At 33.8% G+C, this 23,390-nt stretch overlaps 1 protein-coding gene across 3 annotated transcripts in view; it reads right to left on the bottom strand.

The window, feature by feature from the left end:
* Window positions 1-622: 622 nt before the first annotated feature.
* Window positions 623-23,390, bottom strand: part of PRKG1 (protein kinase cGMP-dependent 1) — a 1,360,211-nt gene continuing 1,337,443 nt past the window's right edge. For all 3 annotated transcript variants that reach the window (XM_053692228.1, XM_053692227.1, XM_053692229.1), the window contains 6 exons: window positions 18,949-19,090; window positions 16,702-16,865; window positions 14,111-14,233; window positions 13,947-14,009; window positions 10,837-10,903; window positions 623-8,751 (listed from right to left, as the gene is read on the bottom strand). In XM_053692228.1, coding sequence (XP_053548203.1) covers window positions 8,653-8,751; window positions 10,837-10,903; window positions 13,947-14,009; window positions 14,111-14,233; window positions 16,702-16,865; window positions 18,949-19,090 — 658 coding nt within the window. In that variant the 3' untranslated portion in view covers window positions 623-8,652. The remainder of the gene's footprint in view (window positions 8,752-10,836; window positions 10,904-13,946; window positions 14,010-14,110; window positions 14,234-16,701; window positions 16,866-18,948; window positions 19,091-23,390) is intronic.

Raw genomic sequence — 23,390 nt, 5'->3', positions numbered from 1 at the left:
ATATCACCTGAGCATCTCTATGTAAAAAAGGAAGATATTTTACATCAACATTTCTTCAGCTCACCAGAGTAAGTGCTGTGTAAACAGTTATACTTCACCTGCTGTCCAGCTGCAAGTTGGAAAAAAACAATATCCAATCAGTAGTTCTGAGGCAATGCTTTGCCTTTGCTGTGATCTTATGTGATTTTACTTAAACTGAACAGGAAAATAACATGACTGTGTCTGCACATGACAGATGCACACTCCCTAGCAAGTCCTGGGACAAGCATCCTGACTGGCTGATTAAAGTCTCTTTACAGTGGGTGTGAATACTTAGGACATTTGAGATAAAATATCTTCCTTTTTTACATAGAGATTTTTAGGTGATATTTTCTAGTCAGCTTTTTATAGCTATGCTGAATCACTTCCACATGCTTTAATATTAGGGTATCATGTTCCTTTAAGTATTATTTTCAGCCACAGTTGTTTTGCCCTCTATTTCCACATAGTGATATAAACGTGTATACAGAAAATGCTCTATGCTAGAACGTTTTATTATTGCATTATAATTTGTTATGCTATATTTAATTAAGACTTATAAATAGGAAAGCTACATCAGAGACAGAAAATTATAACAAAAATGTTCAAAAGTAATCGCTTTATTTCAACTCTATAAAGTATACAACAGGCACTCAGCAATACGGCTGCAAGTAAAATACAGAGCAGATCAAAAGCAATTCATTATATGAAGGAAAATTATTAATCTACATCAGAAGAGTGCAACTGGCCAATGACCATTTGAGGACAGATGTGTTCAGACAAACAAAAGAATATAACTTTGTTGAAGAATATAGCATAAGAGAAGACCTAAGGAAATATACCCATAAATATACAAAATAACAGACCATTTAAAAAAGAGCAGAAAGTGGAATATTTAGGCAACATCTCATAAAGTATTTTTGCTTGAAAGACTGAAAACTCTTGATCTACACTCGAAGTCTCAGTGTCACAACTTTTTTTTATTACAAAATAGGAGAAATAGAACACACTCAAAAGTTCTGCTTTCTACGCATTTGGAGAGCTTGTGTCAAATGGATTGCATATACAAGAACTCAGATAGCAGTGACGCTGCTCTGCTAAATGCTCTAGAGGAATTTCGTTGCTTTAAAATACAATATCCTGTTATTTTTTTCTGGGCACTCACAAAAGTCTTGCAGTAATTTATGTGTAATATCCACTATGTAGATATACACAAAAGCCTTTTTATCTTACTGTAATTTATTTCACATGAGAATTTATTGCTACATTTTGCTGTCTTACTGTGCTGCATCAAACTGAGAGCCTAATGCGATTGTTTCATCAAATATAGCGATCAAATAACGGGTGAAATGTCATTTTTTTTCTATAGACAAATTTCAAATCTTCCAGCCCAATAACTGAGGTAAATGACCTAACCAAGTAAAATAAAAAAATATGATACAGGAACTAACCCAGCTGTTAAATAAAGGGCCAGATTACGAGTGGTGCGGTATTTATTGCTCCCGCTTACGCGGTAACTCCGCTAGAAGTGAGCTGGTGTGCATCGGGAAGCCCTCATATTACAGGTTAAAAGTAAAAAGTTTCCACTTGCGCGCTAACTCGATGCACATAAAAAGACGAACTTACAATATCAAGTGCTCGTTAACTCATTTCCCCATAGGAGTCAATGGCGCAAAAAAAGTGGGGAGAAAAACTAACACTCTAATCGCACGCAAACCTGATCACATATTCTCATGTGTGCTTAATCGACATGAACATATGAATTTCACATTCCAATGTTCTTCATATGGAAGAATAATTTCTATTTATTCATAAATACATATTTCTATATATATCTGATGGTATTTTGGTACAATATATATATATATATATATATATATATATATATATATATATATATATATATATATATATATATAATTACATATAGGTACATATATATATATATATATATATATATAGGAACATATATTTATAAAAACATAGAACATATTCTGCTAGGTGCAGAACATTGGAATGTGAAATATTTACAGTAAATACATAGTTAAAAACTTTAACTATGAATATTACATGTTTTTATCTACTTGATTGGAAAGGGCTCCAATGCACATATATATGTCTCTATATGTATACACTTGAATGTATGTTTTTATATGTCTGTATATACAAATATAAATACATCTGTATAGACATGTAAATATATGTATCTCTATGTTAAAGCACTTTGCATGAATTTTTTTCTAACACCTGAGACCTCATAACTATAAAGTTTTTGTGCATTTTTTAAAAAAAATAATTTTAATTAAATAGTGTTATTATGAGTGTATCTGTAATTTTAAATGTAATTTTTTGTTTTGAGAAACAATCAACCAGAGGTCTGAGGTCCCGATATCCTTATGCATGTTAAATTCAATTGCACTTTTATCACGTTTATATTCAACTTGTAATATGAGCTCTACATCCGACACACGCAAACAGCCGCAATAAACACAATATCGCTTGCGCCACTTGTAATCTGGCCCATAGTATATTAGTCTTTCCTTTAAAGTTTTTATAAAAGGAAACAAATTAAATTCCTTGAAACAAGAATACTGATAGGGGCCTATTTATCATGGTGTGAGCGGACATGATCTGATATATAGCGGATCATGTCCTCTGCACATCGATAAATGCCGACAGCATACACTGTCTGCATTTATCATTGCACCAATGCAGTCTCCTGCAGATTTGCAGCCAATCGGCCGCTAGCAGGGGGTGTCAATCAACCCGATCGTATTCAATTGGGTCGATTTCTGTCCGCCGCCTCAGAGCAGGCAGACAGGTTATGGAGCAGCGTGATAAATATGCCCCTTAATCTTATTTAAAAAAATATACACAGCCACTTAAATCAGTAATTGTTGGAGATGAGGGACTTTCACTTTTTATTGTGTTTAAAAACAACATTTAAATAGTACAAAACATTATTTTTATAAGAAAAACAAGTAGAGCCTTTAGTTTAATCTGTACAATACATCGTAGGAAAAACTGAGCTCAACACCATTTAATGTGTCATAAGTTACGTTATAGAAGTTGCAGAAGGTGCACAGGAAATGTTATAGATGCATATAAAGCAGAGATCCTTACAACGGTTGGAAGAAGTTTGTGCTAATTGCAAATCCCTGTACACAATTAAAATAAAGAAGTAAGGTGAATTTGAAATAACTTATACCTAGGTTCAACATAGATATAACTTATGTCTTGAGTAAAAGTATTGAAGAATACGGACTGTGCAGTTTAACAACTGGCTTAGCATTCTTAAACTTCACTAGAACATATTTAAAGCAGGGTTGTCCAACCTTGTCACTCAAGGATCCATCATGGACTTTTTTTGTATTGTTCATCTGGCTCATCCAAATGTAAATATCTGCTTGGTAATATGATACAGTTATCTATGTTTTACTATTGTGTAGACCAAGGTAGATAAATCAATACAATCCCATCCTTACTTCCTGTGTTCCTCCTTCCTTTATTTCATTCCTTTTCTTTCTCTCATCCTTCCTTTCCTTCCTCTTTCTTTCTTCTATAAGATCCCACCCTTTCTTTCCTCCTCTGCTCATTCTTCTATTGTATTGCGTTTTCCCATGCTTTCTTCCATTACTAACTTTATTCTTTCTTTTCTTCTCTCCTTTCTTTCCCCTTAACCATATGCTGGACAACGATGACTTAAATTGTTATGTCAGGTCATTTTGAATTTTGTGTTGTAACCAACATTTCACCCGTCATTTGATCCCTTTCCTGACAATCCAACCGAACAACCATTACAACTATGAACACAAATAAAATAGCACAAGGTACAATGCAGTATTTCCTCACTTTAAATAAAACATTACAGTTTGATCATTTCAAATCTAGATGCTCAAACACTTTAACATGTGATTCCTGTTGTCTGAGATTATATACTAACGTACCCTCTTACAGATATTTATAATTCAGACTACAACATTTGATATGGTGGCTATTAAATGCTTACATTACCACTGAAATATTTTTATGTGCACCTTAGCATAACAGTAATACCTTTGTCACACATTAATTAGACCTGCACGTACATTTAAACATTTCACAGAAATGATGTTGCATTTGATTAACATATAAACAACTCCAGTACAATAAACAGAAATAAGAGAACACGGTAATCAATTCTGTATCATCAATATATAATAAAGACTTATAAAGTTTCAGCAGAAAGAACTGTAAAACGCAGCAAGCTTAGAAAGGATGACGATTTGAGGTGTGTTTGTCTTTTTCATGCAGCATAACACAAATTTTTTTTTATTCTTTATAGGATGCCATGAATTTAAGGCACTTATAACAATGCCAAAATAGTCAGGTGATGTTTAAGAATTATGAGACAGATGGCGAACAGAGTAAAGTTGACATTATTCACTAATATTGACAATAATTCAAGTCTACTCATATTTAATAAAACACAACAAAGTACAAATCAGAAAAAAATGAATAAATAATGCCACAAACTACTGAATAAAGAATTAATAATGCTCAAAAATATATATTTACACAAATATATTACTTGTCTGTGGTCCTACAATTATGTAAGGTAAAATAATAGATAATGCAAAATAGGAAGAATTTTTATTTTTACCTCTGTTCCTTGAATATTCAATGGTGACCGTCAAATTACATTTGAGGAGATGAGTTCTTAAGTGATCACATAAATACAAATAAATATGATGATAATAATGTACATTAATAATGAAGTACAAGGAATGGAAGTGATAAAGTGAGACTGTCAAAACCTAAAACCTGTTAATTATTAATTCATATTTTCCTGGATTCATCTATGAGTGAAATTTTACTTTCCCTTCCATTTAAAGAGCACAAATATTTGTAAACTCCCAATAAAGTGTTGTCATAAAATGACCTTTAATGTAAGATTAGCCATTATTTTTTTAGCCAGACTTCCAACTATGTTCCATAAATCTTAATTAACTTACACCTAATTGAAGCATTGCACGTTTGCCTTAAATGGCATAATAATGTTTTAAAATGCCTTTCTGGACAACAGACCCAGTACATAATATCCTTTGACTTAAAAAGCCAATTAATCAATATAAGCAATATTTGAAAAATGAATCGCAAGACAGAGCCACAAAAGTAAAGAAGGAAAGTTGACTCGTACAATCCTAATTTATATTTTGTGCGAAACATAGTGTATTATAGGGTATTTTTTAACTAAATTATCAACATTTTTTTGTTGTTTTTGGCAATTGCTCAAACAACAGAGGGTTAAGAAGAAAAAGTTTAAAATGTATTAAACAGTGTAATCTGGAGTTATTACTTAGAACGTATCCCAAAGCTTTAAATACATGAGAACTTCTACAGTGACCAAAGTTGAACACAAAACTGGTCTAATAATAGAAAGCTTGCAATTACAAAATCAGTTGTGTTATTGATAAGGTGTTATTTTTGTTTTGAATTGAGTTCTCTGTAATTTAATGGATATTAAACCCATTTTTTTTTCTTTCATGATTCAGATAGCGAATGTAATTTTAAACAACTTTCTAATTTACTCCTATTATTAAATGTTTTTCGTTCTCTTGCTATCTTAATTTGAAAAGCAAGAATGTAAAGCTTAGGAGCCGTCCCATTTTTGGTTCAGCACTCTGGATAGCGCTTGCTGAATGGTGGCTAAAATTGCATGCTCTATCTGAATCATTAAAGAAAAAATGTGGGTTTAGTATCCCTTTAAGATGTATGCAAAATGTATCAAAATTTAACCCTCATAGCTGATATTAGATATAACATTTACTAGCAATTGATCTACTTCATAATCAACTTTTTTTTATAGACTAGAGGTTGTTAAGTTATGACAGTGTATGGTATGATGAATGTTGCTATGCTCTTTTGTTAATCCTGACTTATTTCAACAATTGATCTGCTACATACACTACTGCACAATTTTTATATCAATACTTGTTGATTTAATGTGTTTATTTTTTTAATCTTTAGTATTTGATTTAATATGGCAAAAAAACAACTTATCATTTAATAACACTGGGGCAAATAAAACAAAAATACATTCATTTGCTTTAGAACAGTTATTTACTGTAATACTTTCAATAAGCTGTATTATTCTAATTGTGTACAGCAGAAAAAATAGCAAAAGAAGAAACTGTTTCTTATAAGAAGAATGTAGATATTCGTTTCTACCTTATAGATCATTTACCTATACTAATACTTTTCTATTATGTTATTCTTATGTTATAAAAAAAATGTACAACATGCAATAAATAAACATCAAATGAAAATGTGAGATTATGCCAATGATAATGTCCCATTTTTTTCTCAAAGCAATTAAAAGCCTTAACTAAAATCTACAGTTGAAAAGAATTACAAAATAACTTAATACTCTTTTCTTTGGACAGATTATTACACTAGGAGTTTGTACAGTAAATTGTACTATATAGTGATATCCTAATTTTGTTTGGAATTATCCAAACATGGTGCATTAAAGTATTGGAAGTATAAACTAAGCAAAAATGCTTATTATTTATGTCAAGGAAGTTACTATATATTGTATTCTTGTAATTTTTGCTTATACACACTTTATTTAGCACACATTAAAATGTATAGGTAATAATCCTTGTGTTGATATTGTAGTTTAACCTACCTTGGCATTATTGCTACATATGGACACTAAAAGCACTATTATTTGATACACATAACTTGTATAGTGGAACTGGCTTCTCTATAAATCTATATCAATGTAATGTTGAGTATATTTCACACTTACCTAATTCAGTATTTTTAAGCTATTTATTATTTATCAGAGAAGCAACCAACCTCCCTAAGAGAGAGTCTGCAAACACATATGTAAGTAAAAATTACTTATTAGTGGGTCAGATTTTATGTTATAAGTGTTAATTACTATATTATGGTTCAACTGAACTTTGGTATAAATGTAATCATGTAACCAACTAAACATAAGTTATCTTTCATAGTTTCACAAATTAAAAATCATCAATGTATCGTACCATATTAAAAGAATGACCAAAAACATGACATTAAATAAAAAGTGGAATATTTTCCATATTAATCTTTTACATACTAGAATAATTAAACATAGCTATCATAACAGTTGTATATGTAGACTCAGTATATACATAGCACCTAGATATTGTTAAAAGAGCTTATTTGTCATTGACCATTATGGGTTACTGAGTGTTTAAGACCCTCTCTTTAATATTATAGTTTTTATGTTTTTTTATATTGTAGCTATAATATTCTCATTTAGTATTCAACACACTTGTTTATTTTTACTAGTAAAAATGGAGTAAACATATGGATCAAAAGGACAATTCATATGTTACTATATTTGCTTTGTAAATTAATTCTACAGTATAAATGTACATTTTCAGTCTACTGTGTTGTTCACATAAAGGCCATTTAAGGGAAATTTGGAAGCTGATAGTGACTGTCACGTTCATTTTTATGTCATACCTAGAATCTTGAGGTCAGGATATATCAAGAGTCGACGCAATACAAGGGATGGACACTTGATTATTGCTATCCTATATGTCTACCATATTGCACACAACCTGAAATACATGGCAGAGAAAAAATTCTGCCATTATTCTGCAATCAGGACTAAATAAATATTAAATATGTTGTTACCAAATTAATGCACCATGTATTATAAATCAATATATTGGTGCCTCTTTGAGTGCAGAAATATTTAAATCTGAAATGTACTATCATTTTTCATTACTAGAGATGAATATAATTTTACATTTCCCTGCTTAACATTTTTCATGGTCTCCTTTCTAAATAAAACATGGACAAACTGTGTTCAAACATCTAAATGAGAATGAATGAACCCATATTATCCTTCATAGTTTTCAACAGCATGTGTAGCAGTTGTGCTTTTATTAAGATAACTCTAAAAAAAAAGACAAAATAAAGGTTAACATTCAGTCTTGTCATTAACAAAACATTGAAAGAAAACTCATGAATATAATGACCAGATGGTAAAGTGGTCCTCACAATGTATGGGGATTATCAACATATTCTTTAATACATGTAATTATTTTCAAGGTTAAAAAGAATAACAAATAAAATCTCACTATATATTTTTATTTCAGCAGGGCACAGTTAGGGAATACTTTAATAAATACGCTGACCTGCAGTAAGTTTCCCAGTTCATACACACCAAGGAAGAGGTCATCCTGCACTCCTCGGACTATTGTTTGGAAATAAATTATTCCTTTTTATGGAAATCGCTAGTTTCAATTTATGAATAATTTTAAAAATGGTTATTCTATATTTTTAAATAATGTGTAAAATTATCACTGTTATAGAAAGCATGTTTTTTTTAATTATTAAGGGACTTTTGCTTCAGGACCACCATGTCAACTGCTATGTTAAGGTCGAACATAAAACATGTTAAAGAGCATATTGTTGTCTAGCAATAAGTCCTAATGCCACTGTAGTTACTGTAGCAGCATCAATCAAGGCATCGTGGTGACCCCGAGCTCTTTTCTTCCCCTGTTCCTTCTTTTTTTTTTTCATTTTTCTTGGCAGCCACATCTCAGGAAAGCTGTCTTCAGCAAGGCAGAAGCAGGTATGAAAAATGCATTAAAAGTCTACATCCCATCCTGAGTTGTCATCAGGAGGTGGGTCATCATTGTCTTCTGGAAAGCTGTCGAAGTTGCTTGTATCTGTTGGTGATGCAACCTGCCAAGCCAAAAAGGAATACTTTTTTTTCAGTTATCTTTATTAATTCCCTTACACTCAAAATTATAAGCACTCCAAAAACCACAAAAAAGAGCGAACCTCCAAGCATGAAGTGAGGTACATTTTATTAAAAAGAGAACATTAATATAAAAAAGAAAAATATACAGATGGTCATGAAAGACCAACAGCATAACTATTGTTTGACGCGTTTCGGCAGTGTATGCCTTAGTTATAGACTTAAAATAATAAGTAATGTATATTTTTATTAAAATTACCTCTCATTTTTCATAATTTTATTGCTGTACTTAATACTTTAGAAATGAGCTAAATATTGACAGTTTGTAAACAAAAAACAAAGTACAGGTGACAAAAATGGATGTATTCCCTATTGCAACATAAGACATTCATCACATGACAAGCCATTGCATTAAACCAAGGAAGAAGGAATTTGATTTTACTGGTGTACTACAACTTTTTATCATAAAAAAATGTATCTTTGTATATTTTAATACATTTTTTTGAGAACAGAAGAATGGAGATTGTAAGGAACCTGGATATAAACAAACACTAGTAGAATAGGTATTATTCAATTATTCATTTTCATGTAGTTATCACAAGATTATGCACATGGAAATATGGAGGCTTGGTAATTGAGGAAATAAACAAAGTGCTACTATAAATACTACCTTCTACTATAATAACCCCCCCACAAAAAATAAATAATAATCAACCTTTAAGGTCATAATACAGGACTGGAAGTGATGCATTGATGTTTATTTATCACTTCTATTCCATCCAATTTTTTTGCAGTTGAATTTCAATTTAGCTAGAATTTAAAAATAGTTTCTATTTTATTTTTAAAAAGTTAAAATTTATTTTACATTTTTATTTATTTATTTTAAACACAATAAATGTAACCATCCAAAACAATCACCATTCTAAAATGCAAACTAGATAAATGCACATTCGTACCGAAAATTGATTTTCTTTTTCGTAAACTAAAACAGATACTTGAATGAATGTACCAGTAAAATTTAAAGAAAATGAAAAAATACTGATCAAATTCATTAGTATTTCTTTCTTTTCTCTAAATTACTTTTAAAGGCTTAATACTTACCTTAACGCAGAGTGCAGTAACCTGATCCTTTTCTTGCCAGGTCCCTGGCTGCGCTAACAGGAGGCTTATCGCGTTCGGCACCCAGGACCTGCGCTAACTTTAGTGCAGGTTCTGGGAGTTGAACAGTTAAGCCTCCTGTTGGCGCAGCCAGGAATCTGGCAAGAAAATGATCAGGTACCACGCTCTCCAGAGTGCATTAGGGTAAGTATTGTAGCTACAGATAAACTTTTCACGTGTAGCTTTGAAACATTTTCATTTGTTTAATGAAAAATAATGTAAATGTTTTATGAAAATTTTGAAACAAAAACCGAATAGTGCAGGCAACGAATATTCGGGGGAAACAAATTTCCTCTAAAATTTGGAATAATTAGATGTTAAATTTCACTAAATATGGTTTGCATGAAGAAACTGTTATAATCCTACAGAGATCCTCTAGTTATACATTATTCTTTATTATTATTACTACTATTATTATTAGTAGTATTATTAACTAATACTTTGAATTCCTGTCTTTGTAATTAAGTTATTGGGATAAATAAAGTAATTAAAGAAATACACTCAAATTTAGCTTAATAATTAGACTTTCTTTGTTTCTTTTAAAAGCCTAAGGAAATAAAGATCCTCAGCTCTTCCCCAGTGACTCTGGCAGTGACCTTTGTTGGTCATAATCATTATCATGGTCACAAGACATTTTGAATAGGCAGAAATGTCAAGAGACTCTGACAGTGACATTGACCTTTGTGTGTCACGTTCACTATCATGGTCACATGGTATTTTGGATCTTCAGAAATGCTAAGTGACTCTGACAGTGACAGCAACTGAGACCATTTCATTTTATAAATAAGAGACACTAAGTATATATTTCTTGCATTTTGCTTTGCACAATTAAGACTAATATTTTCTTTTTTGAATATTTCAAACAATTACAATATTTCTATCACCAACAGAATACAAGCTAAAATACTTACACTTGGTACTATAGGAGGTGTCAGTGTGCCTTTTCTTAAACCTTCCCAATTAAAGCCTTCAAACCATCTGAAAGAGGAAAACAGATAGTAAATGTAAGATGGAATTTTAAGATCACATTGGAAAGATTTTTTTTTTCTTTAAGTATTACCTTTCTTTGCTTAAAATTGCATGCTCTATCTTTAATTTTGACTAGACTATTCCTTTAAAGGGACAGTCAACCATATAATTGTTATTGTTTTAAAAGGTAGATCATTTCTTTATTACCCATTCCCCAGTTTTGCATAACCAACACAGTTATATTAATATACTTTTTACCTCTGTGATTACCTTGTATCTAGGAACCTTCTTCCAGCCCCCTGATCACATGACTGTGACTGTTTATTATCTATTGTCTTAAATTTAGAATTGTTTTGTGCTAAATCTTAAATAACCCCCCGTGCCTGAACATAGTGTTATCTATATGGCCCATGTGTACTTTCTGTCTCTTTGTGTTGAAAAGAGATTTAAAAAGCATGTGATAAGAGGCAGCCCTCAAAGGCTTAGAAATTAGCATATGAGCCTACCTATGTTTAGTTTAAACTAAGAATACCAGGAGAAAAAAGCAAAATTGATGATAAAAGTAAATTGGAAAGTCAATTAAAATTAAAAGTCCTATCTGAATAATGAAAGTTTAATTTATACTTGACTGTCCCTTTAAGGAGATTTGCAAATTTTTTTCTTCATTCTTTTGGTTTCTTTATTTGAAAAAGAATGTAAGCATAGGAGCCAGGGTCTACATGTAGCCACCAATCAGCAAGCGCTACCCAGGTGCTGAATCAAAAATGGTACGTCTCCTAAGGTTACATTCAAATAAAGATAGCAAGAGAATGAAGAAAAATTGATAATAGGAGTGAATTAAAAAGTTGCTTAAAATTGCATGCTCTGAATCATCAAAGTTTAATTTTGACTAGACTATTCCTTTAAAAGGTATTTCAAAAATCTACCATAATTTTACTGTTTCAATTTCTGAAAGTTTTTCTTTTGTTAAAGCAGCTGTGGAAATTAAACCAAATATTAAAAATTGATACATATTAAATAAGTTGTTAGAATAAAGTTAGATTAGTATACCATTTAATTTCTCAACCTCAGAGCCGGATAACCTTAACATGAAAAATAAGAAGGCAAATTGAAGGGACTCTACAATTTTCCCTGGAGTAAATTCTTGCATTGTACAAATATAGGTCAAAAAATGAATTTCTTTTGATGAGAAAATAAAACTACGGAGCTTCTGAAAACTTAAAGGGATTCAATGCAGAATTAAATTCAAAATCCTCACCCTTACATACAAAGCTCTCACCAATACCGCTCCCCTCTACCTATCCTCTCTAATCAACAAGTATACTCCAGCCCGCCCACTAAGATCTAACAATTACATGCTCCTTGCATCTTCAACTCTCTGTATTAACTTCTTTCTCACTCTTGCAGTCTTCACCTCCTGTTTCCCAACCTCCTATCCGTCTAGATTGTAAGTTCCCACGGGAATAGGGCCCTCAATTCCTCCTGTATGTGTTTGTCAAATTTTGTCCTGTATCTTCAAAGTTTTATATAATTCTTTAGCTTAAGTGAATTGTACCCATGGACAGAGATGCAGAATATGTTGCCGCTTCATAAAAGTATAATAATAATAATAAAATAAATAATAAATAAACACTAGATATAATGACGTATTAAAAGCAAAGTTTAGCTTGAGAACAACATGTAAATGCATTTTTAAAGTATATTAGTTGTTTAAATAAAGAATAAATAATTGCAACTTTTAATTTTTAATGTATTGCTGTAGTTGATGTAGTAGAGTTAATGAGAACACTAAAGACAGGATGCAGTGGAAAGTCTCCCTAAGGGTGATGGGGGAAATCAAACATGGACTCTTTGCCCAGTGTGCTTAGAGAGATATGGTTGCACCTCAATCATGAGGCCCAAAGGAGGCTGAAGCGATCATCTGGGGTTGCTATTTCCATTGCTAAAAGGAGAATTGCCTAGTATTTTGGGTCTGGACTGACCTTGTTAGGTGGGTTCAGACTGATATACTTCAGGAAAGTTTTCCTCTGTGAAATGCACATATAGAAGAAGCCACTGAGCTGTTCATATTTGTCAGACTGCTTCTCTTTCTGTTTGTAATTGAGGGTGTAGTGGGAAAAGGGGGTTGAGATTGAATGATACAAACAGTGTATAAGAGGTTACAATGCCATGATGCAGTTTGGCAGCAGGGTGGATATAGAGTGTGTAAATACAAAAAGGGATGGTAAGATGCAGAGGGCACAAGAGTGTAGAGATGACATAATGGCCAAATGCTGGTATGTTAAACATCTGCGGTAGAAATGGACAGATAGTGAAAGATTACTGGGATAATCAAGACAATGAACATGAAAATTTATAGTTAAGGAGGCAGAGGTTGTAATTAAGGAAATTATGTAAAGGAACCATAAATTGGAGCATATACAAAAAAAAAAGAGGTAAAATGCAACACATGTGTTAATCTTTGCAACACATGAATGGGCCAGGTGTAGAGGCAGGAAGAGTTAGGGACCAAAGTATAGAACACAACGTATGCTAACATTGATAACTGTTGTAATAAACAGTAAGATACAGTTTGGTATAGACATAGATGTCCTAAATTATTTTCTTCTTTAAACTTCTAAAGACCATGGGTGTTATGCATGGCAGAAGCCAAAGTTTAGCTTTTGATAATTTACCAACTTTTCTGTGTTACAATGTCTCTGGTTGGTTCAGGGGGCTCTGTGACCTCATACATTTATACTACAACACAAGCTATGAGATGCACGTCAGGTATTTGAAAAAATCTGTACTCTGAGAAGGCCACATATCTTGAGAACATCTGGATGTGTATACACGTCAGTAAGGTCCTTAAAATCCAGGACCATGTAACGTATATGTACATGTTCAAATGGTAAAATGGTTAATCATTTTCCCAGTAACCATATTTTATTTTACTTTATACTTGCTTGCTGCTTAAGGGAAGAGTTGCCCCCCCCCCCATTATTTTAAAGAGCATCTCATATAGTTTTGTTGTCCCACTTCTTGCAGTAAAGAATGTACAACAGATACTTACTTGTGCTTTTGGATATCTTTCACTCCATTTTTCAAGTTTCCTAATCTTTCTGACGGATTGTCCCTGGTTAAAAAAAAAAATAGTTTATTTTAGCAATAGATTCACTTCAACGTAATTAAAGCATTGAAATTCTGGGTAATGTCTGATGACAATTATAAATCTACCTGCATAGTTTTTTTATTAGGTTAGCAGCATTTTTGGTTATCTTCTTTGGAAATTCAATCATGTCAATTCCTCTTAATATAATGTTGTAAGTCTTCATGGGGTCTGGACCTGAGAAAGGTGGGCTAAAAAAAGAGCAGTAGGTGAGAATTCAACACATATAAAATCAATTGCTACACACCTAATCTATGTTATTGATTTAAATCAGGGATGACCAACGGGTGGCCCAGGGCCTCATGCAGCCCTCTCCATTTTACAGCCTCCAAGAAAAGAGCAGAATTTAGAATGATTTACCATAGATGTTTTGATCAGGAAAGAGCAGAAATAAAACTGTGTGCTTTGGCAACTTCTGGTGGTTAGGAAAACAAGATGGTTGCAATTCAAAAGAACCTTCTGGTTGGGATAACAGCAGATAGATGGTACCCTGCAACCATACCTAAATATGGATCTGGGTCATTTTTAGGAAATATTACTTTTTGTGTGTTTAATTGCCACACATTTATCTGCGGCCCTTAAGGCTTTTACAATATCGATCTGCGGCTCCCATGTGTAAGGAAGTTGACTATCACTGATTTAAATGGTCTTCAACCAAACAGCTTCAGGTTTAGCTGGTAATCCATTAGAGGTACACTATTATTTATTATTACATTTTATATCTTACACATTCATTACAAATATTGTTAGAACATTTTACTTATAAATAGATTTTAGTTATCAACATGATTTTCTTGTGTTAATACACTAAGTATAAATGTTCCCAAACTGCAATTAAAGTGAAGGTCAACTTTGATGAATGAAAGCTCGGTTTTAAAAAATACTATTTAAAACATGGGCACTTCCATTCATCAAAGTTTACAAAGCAGCCGTTTTATTAAAAAAATACCTCTCTCCTCTTCACAGCTGGAGCAGCTTCCCCCGCCCGCAGATCCTCTCTTCATACGTCAGCAATGACGAATTCAGCTTCCTCCAATAACAGCTTCCCCCCCAGAGCAAACATTGCCTGAGGCCATGCCGTGATTGGAGGAAGTTGGATTCTTCATAACTGATGTATGAAGAGAGGTTTTGCGGGCGGAGGAAGCTGCTCCGGCTGTGAAGAGGAGAGAGGTAAATTTTTAAACAAAAAAGCTGCTTTGTAAACTTTGATGAATGAAAGTGCCCCTGTTTTTAATAGTATTTTTAAAAACCGGGCTTTCATTCATCAAAGATGATCTTCACTTTTAAGAGACATGATTTTTTTCTTTCATGACTCAGATCAAGGCGCCAAATTTTCAAGCTCCGAATGGAGCTTGATGCCCCTGTTTCTGCACGAGCCTTCAGGTTTGCCGGAAACATCAGTTATGAAGCAGCAGTCTAAAGACCACTGCTCCATAACTTGTCCATCTGCTCTGAGGCTGCGGACATCAATCTGCCCCATCCTATACGATCGGCTGATTCGCCACGAATCTGCAGGGGGTGCCATTGCACAAAGAGTTCACAAGAACTGCTTGTGCAACGATAAATGCCGACAGCATATGCTGTCGGCATTTATCAATGTCGGCGGACATGATACACTACATTGTATCATGTCCGCTCGCACTTTGGTGAATTGGACCCCAAGTGTAAAAAAAATTTGCAATTTACTTCTATTATAAAATGTAATTTATTATCTTGGTATCCTTTGTTAAAAATCAGGTAGGTAGACTAGGGAGAATGCATGTGTCTGGAGCTCTATGAGGCAGAAGTTTTGCAAAAATGCTTTTTACAATGTTGTAAATTGTGCAAACACTGCTGCCATTTAGTGCTCAAAAGCATTCTAGCAAAACTGTTTAAATGTAGTTCACCAGACACGTGCACACTACCTACCTAGGTATTCCACGATAATAGAAGTAATGTGAAATAAAAATATGAATTGTATCCTCTATCTCAATCATGAAAAAAATACTGGGGTTCATGTACTTTTAAGAACCTAGTAATATTAAAATTAAACATATGGAACAAATGTTTTCTGCACTTCCCCAAGCAGATGGAGAACATTTGTAGCAGGAATGGAAACATGTTTTTAGCCTTGCTTGCTTTTTAAATAGCATTTCCAATCCAATATGGCTGCCTGAGGTGTACAATATTACAGGCTTTATTTCTTGCTGCAAACTTCATGTGTCGCGCAAAGAGCCACACATATGACTACAGCGGCTTTCAAGCAAGTTGACGATCTTGCATGTTTTTCAATAAGGGTCTCTACACCGCTTTTGTTATTTTTTCGCAGAAAAAGTTAATGCGTTCTTTCATATTTCAAATATTTGTGCACTTTTGAATAAGCAGCCTATTACAAGATATCTGAACTAGAGCACAGGTGAAATAATCAGCTGACCAGTAACCCTGGTTACTAACCTGCTCTCATCCATCAGCTGATTGTTTCATTTGTGCTCTAGTTCAGATATCATGAAAATCTGGCCTGTTAGGGGGAACTTGAGTACTGGATTTGAAAAACACTTCTTTACGGTGATTTTAGCCAAGTCTTGCTATTTCGAGTGCTATAATCAAAGTGACAAAAGCAGAAATATTCTGTGATTTGCTTTTCTATTTTTATCGTCACTTTCAGTCTCGATGCTCATACCTGCCAGTCAGGAGCTCATACATTAAGATTCCCAATGACCAGTAGTCTGCTGAAATGTCATGACCTTTATTCAGGATGATCTCTGGAGCTACATATTCTGGGGTTCCACAAAACGTCCATGTTTTTTTACCAAATCCTATTTTCTTTGCAAAGCCAAAATCAACCTATAATGGAAGATGAATATAATCAAAGGATAGAAAGAATTTTGCTGATATTCAGAACATTCCTATAAACAGCTTAAGTCTGTAATATATTTAATAGGCAGATTGGATAGCTTTGGAATGAGGATGCGAAACAAGGACGAACACAGAAAATTAAAAAAATGTTTTGCTCTATATTTTCAAAATGATAAATATTAGTGGATTGTAAAAACACTTATAATTAAAGGGCCATAATACCCAAATGTTTAAACACTTGAAAGTGATGCAGCATAGCTGTAAAAAGCTGTCTAGAAAATATCACCTGAACATCTCTATGTAAAAAAGAAAGATATTTTACCTCAAAAGTTCCTCAGTAGCCACATCCCATTGTAAAGGATTTCTAAGCAGCATTTTAGTGTGTCTGTCCTGGGACAGCTGAAAGGATGAGCCTCGTGAACTCTCATATTATTTCACCAATCAGGTAAAGGAAGCTTACTATGAAATCTCATGAGAGTTAAGTCAAATCTCATGAGATCACAGTAAGAGTTCATGACCTCAGCACTGCTGATGCTGATTGGCTGCTGTTCATTTCTTCATTTTTTTTTTATTTTTTTTTCCTGCAGCTGGGAGCAGCTGAGTATAACTTTTTAAACAGAACTTACTCTGCTGAGCTGAGGAAATTGTGAGGTAAAATATCTTCCTTTTTTACATAGAGATGCTCAGGTGATATTTTCCTGTCAGCTTTTTACAGTTATACTGCATCAGTTTCAAGTGATTTAGCATATGAGTATTATGTCCCTTTAAACTACAGTTAAAATACTATTATACTAATTATACAGTTTACTTGAATAAAACACATTGGCAAATTAACTATAGGAGATACATGTGATGGAGATTTAGCATTAGTTCCTTAGTTATGCTTACAAAATATCAACCCACAAAATCCATTTGTGTATACTAATTAGATAGATTATCTTATAACTGAAAATTATTATTATACGTTATCTACAAAGTCACTTTTTTGCAGCACAACACTAGATGTACAATTAGTGATGAAACCAATATGCAACATACTGATGTACAAGTAAGTACCTCTGCTCCAGTGGAAATTTATAATCCACTGAATTATATTTAGATAACGAATACATGACATTTTCCCTGTTGACATCAGATATATTTGCCTTACATCATAACCAGTGCAAACAGTTGCTCACTATTGTAGTGGTTACTAGCTGTTGCAATGCCTATTTGAGGGGTCTATATGGGTAACTACTGGGAGTGCAGAAGGTGAACATGGTACCAGACCCACTACATTAGCAAGTCATTTATAGAACCTATAAATAGGCTGGATGAACAGAGAGATAGATGATAGATAGATAAAACGTATATTTGTAAGCTGTCATTTCTGAAACTTGGATATTTTATAGTTTCTTATAATACATTCTTAATCAAGGGTCATTTAAAATTTTCTGCAGCCCAGAATGTTATGCAGTTTACAATGCTATTAAGGAAATTAAATGTATTGCTAAACTCTCTGAGCTATCAATGCTCCAGAAACAGACCTAAGCTGCCCATCCGTGTCAGTGTGGAATGTCTCTAGCACTGAGGCACCACTGGCTACAAGGCTCTGTGTTAATAAATTAATCTTTATTAAGACATGATTAAAAAGCAAATTGCTACCAACAATCCAACCGCTCACAGGAATGCCCATCTGGTGCATATGAGAAAGTTCCAATAATGGCACGAAATGCGACAGGTGGTCATCCCTGTGAGCGGTTGGATTGTTTGTAGCATTTTAGCGTTTTAAAGACTTGTTTTTTAAAACTGAGTCTTGTAGCCAGTGTTGTCAATTCCAGAGACATTCCGCAATGACACGGATCGGCATCTCAGGTGTTTTTTTGGAGTGTCAATAGCAAGAGGACGGGGTTGGGCGCTCCCCAAAACATAGCACATGCTGTATCAGAGGGAATCACAGTCAGGAGTCCTTCTGCTATTCAGTACACCTGGAGAGGTAAGCAGTCATGGAAGTGACTTTATTTGTTTGAGCATAAACTATCTGAGCCACAAAATAATATTTTCCTGCACATATAAGATTTTGATCACTTACCAGTTTTGCATAACCTCGATGGTCCAGAATTAGGTTTTCTGGTTTAAGGTCTCTATATATAATTCCTTTGGAATGCAGGTAGGCAAACGCCTCTACTACACAAGCTGTGTAGAATCTTGTTGTAGAATCTTCAAATGAACCTCTGCAAAAAATGATAAAGTAATAAGCACCTCTTAGTTGTGAATCATTAACACTAGGAAGAAATTTGAATCACACAATGTTAAAAAAAAAAAAAGTATTCATTCAACGCAACTGCTGTTGAATGACCTTAGTTCAGAGCTTCAATGTCTGTCTAAGGTATAAACAGAACTCAATACAATGATAAAACATTACTGAATGTATCAACTTATGTAATGAACATAATTATGTAATGAATACAAGTACAATGAAAGTACCGATACATGTTGTCAGCATGCTCTCCACTAAACTCATATCTGATTTGAAGTTAATTATACTAACTTGGGGTCTTAACTAGAACTCGCTAGTCTCCTGGGCAAAGGCAGTGGTAAGGCCCTCTCTTTGTACAGGACATTTTGGCTGTTTACTATCAGCAGAAGCCAGAGGATATACACTTCTAGTACAAGTATGGTGGTTGGTTTTCTCTATGTAGTGTACACCAACAAATACTCTTATCAAGTTTACCTATAATGCTCCTATAACAATTCACAAAAATTGTACATGGTAAATTAAAATGTACTACATTTCAGCACCCATGTAGATATGTCCTTAACAATATTTGTGTATAATCAGTGTAGCCAACACAAATAAACCTTTTTATTGCTTTATTAGTAGCACAATACTAAACTGTTTTGATTATATAGAGGTTTATATTTGTATGTTTGTTAGTTTTTTTTCCTTTATGCTCTCTACTTTCAAATTACCATTAAAATCTTGATTTTTTTAACATTTGATCTATATGTTTTGCTTTTTTAAGGACATTACCAGTTGGATTCACAACACATATGCAGATATGACCTACTTCTAAAGTATACTAGCAGGTGAGGTTATAGTTGTTTTAATATACTGTACTATAAAGAGCACCATTTTTTGTTATGTGTAATTAGCAATTGTGGGCTATGCCTCTAGATCAGTAGATTAGATTAGCATAGGAGCAACTCAAGTATGGTTCTTTAGTAAGCATCCCAGCATGTTCTAGTGTCTTTAATATATAACCCTTCTCTTATACCCATAGTGAGATAAAACAAAAACAAAACAAGACAAGACATATGTAACTTGACTTTTATCTAAATGAACTGACCAGAGTGCAATTTGGATTAAAAAAGTAACAAAAACATCATAAAAAAAAAAATATATAAAAATGCTACAGATGAATATTCAGGACAAGACACAAATGATGTCAGACAAAAAAATAAAAAAATACAAAATGAATACACATCAGTTAATTATATGTGTGTTAACCAATATGTACAGCCCATGCGTACAACAACGTCCTGTATAATTTTGCACAGACCAATATGAGTTTATTGAATTTAAATTTTATTTTGATTGGTTTATGTGCAATGAGATATGACAAAACAAGTGCTAAGGCCTTGATAGAGGACTTGTGTACATATTGGTGTTAAGACACAATAACGTAATAAGTAGCAGAATAAAGTTCATACTTGTACACAGTTTGAGTAATTCCTGGGGTTGCTTTGCTGTTGAATTGTTGTCAAAAGGATAATAATTGGGAAAGACACAATGCAGAGATAAATAAAATATAGCTTCTTAAACTAAATGCCGTAATATAACTTTTGTACATTATTAACAAGTGTTCATAGAAATGTTACCACAATAACAGAAGCTATAAAGTATTAACATAGTACCTGTCATAAAAGAACACTTTAAGTAAATACAACTTTTAAATAATATTTAATAATAAAAAAAAACTTTATATAAATAATGTGTTTTTTTCACTAACCATTTACATACAAGTTTATTTATTTAAAAGCTTTTTTTATAAAATTTAAAAAAAATAAAAACTAATTTAATAACCATCGTAATGATACAAAGTAGCAGGTGGCCAGGGGAAGATTTAATTATTTTTTAAAAAAGAGAAACTTTACAGTGTGTAGTGTGCTCATTTTTTTTACAACAATCTATAAAAAATGTAGGCCTAGATTTAGAGTTTGGCGGTAGCCGTGAAAACCAGCGTTAGAGGCTCCTAACGCTGGTTTTAGGCTACCGCCGGTATTTGGAGTCACTCAAAATAGGGTCTAACGCTCACTTTTCAGCCGCGACTTTTCCATACCGCAGATCCCCTTACGTAAATTACGTATCCTATCTTTTCAATGGGATCTTTCTAACGCCGGTATTTAGAGTCGTTTCTGAAGTGAGCGTTAGAATCTAACGACAAAACTCCAGCCGCAGGAAAAAAGCAGGAGTTAAGAGCTTTCTGGGCTAACGCCGGTTCATAAAGCTCTTAACTACTGTACCCTAAAGTACACTAACACCCATAAACTACCTATGTACCCCTAAACTGAGGTCCCCCCACATCGCCGCAACTCGATTAAAATTTTTTAACCCCTAATCTGCCGACCGCCACCTACGTTATACTTATGTACCCCTAATCTGCTGCCCCTAACACCGCCGACCCCTGTATTATATTTATTAACCCCTAACCTGCCCCCCACAACGTCGCCGCCAGCTACTTACAATAATTAACCCCTAATCTGCCGACCGCAAAGCGCCGCCACCTACATTATAGCTATGTAACCCTAATCTGCTGCCCCTAACACCGCCGACCCCTATATTATATTTATTAACCCCTAATCTGCCCCCCTCAACGTCGCCGACACCTGCCTACACTTATTAACCCCTAATCTGCCGAGCGGACCTGAGCGCTACTATAATAAAGTTATTAACCCCTAATCCGCCTCACTAACCCTATCATAAATAGTATTAACCCCTAATCTGCCCTCCCTAACATCGCCGACACCTAACTTCAATTATTAACCCCTAATCTGCCGACCGGAGCTCACCGCTACTATAATAAATGTATTAACCCCTAAAGGTAAGTCTAACCCTAACACTAACACCCCCCTAACTTAAATATAATTTAAATCTAACGAAATTAATTAACTCTTATTAAATAAATTATTCCTATTTAAAGATAAATACTTACCTGTAAAATACATCCTAATATAGCTACAATATAAATTATAATTACATTGTAGCTATTTTAGGATTAATATTTATTTTACAGGCAACTTTGTAATTATTTTAACCAGGTACAATAGCTATTAAATAGTTAAGAACTATTTAATAGCTACCTAGTTAAAATAATTACAAAATTACCTGTAAAATAAATCCTAACCTAAGTTATAATTAAACCTAACACTACCCTATCAATAAATTAATTAAATAAAATACCTACAATTACCTACAATAAAACCTAACACTACACTATCAATAAATAAATTAAATACAATTCCTACAAATAACTACAATTACATAAACTAACTAAAGTACAAAAAATAAAAAATAACTAAGTTACAAAAAATAAAAAAATATTTACAAACATAAGAAAAATATTACAACAATTTTAAACTAATTACACCTACTCTAAGCCCCCTAATAAAATAACAAAGACCCCCAAAATAAAAAAATGCCCTACCCTATTCTAAATTAATAAAGTTAAAAGCTCTTTTACCTTACCAGCCCTGAACAGGGCCCTTTGCGGGGCATGCCCCAAGAAAATCAGCTCTTTTGCCTGTAAAAAAAAACATACAATACCCCCCCCAACATTACAACCCACCACCCACATACCCCTAATCTAACCCAAACCCCCCTTAAATAAACCTAACACTAAGCCCCTGAAGATCTTCCTACCTTGTCTTCACCTCAACAGGTATCACCGATCCGTCCTGGCATCCGGTGCTGAAGAGGTCCAGAAGAGGCTCCAAAGTCTTCCTCCTATCCGGCAAGAAGAGGACATCCGGACCGGCAAACATCTTCATCCAAGCGGCATCTTCGATCTTCTTCCATCCGGTGCGGAGCGGGTCCATCTTGAAGCTGCCGACGCGGATCCATCCTCTTCTTCCGGCGTCTCCCGATGAATGACGGTTCCTTTAAGGGACGTCATCCAAGATGGCGTCCCTCGAATTCCGATTGGCTGATAGGATTCTATCAGCCATTCGGAATTAAGGTAGGAATATTCTGATTGGCTGATGGAATCAGCCAATCAGAATCAAGATCAATCCGATTGGCTGATCCAATCAGCCAATCAGATTGAGCTCGCATTCTATTGGCTGATCGGAACAGCCAATAGAATGCGAGCTCAATCTGATTGGCTGATTGGATCAGCCAATCGGATTGAACTTGATTCTGATTGGCTGATTCCATCAGCCAATCAGAATATTCCTACCTTAATTCCGCCAATCGGAATTCGAGGGACGCCATCTTGGATGACGTCCCTTAAAGGAACCGTCATTCGTCGGGAG

This window comes from Bombina bombina, chromosome 9 (assembly GCF_027579735.1).
Source record: "Bombina bombina isolate aBomBom1 chromosome 9, aBomBom1.pri, whole genome shotgun sequence".
Classification (NCBI taxonomy): Eukaryota; Metazoa; Chordata; class Amphibia; order Anura; family Bombinatoridae; genus Bombina; species Bombina bombina.
Note: the sequence above shows the minus strand (reverse complement) of the source record. Positions and strands in the feature narration are given on the sequence as shown.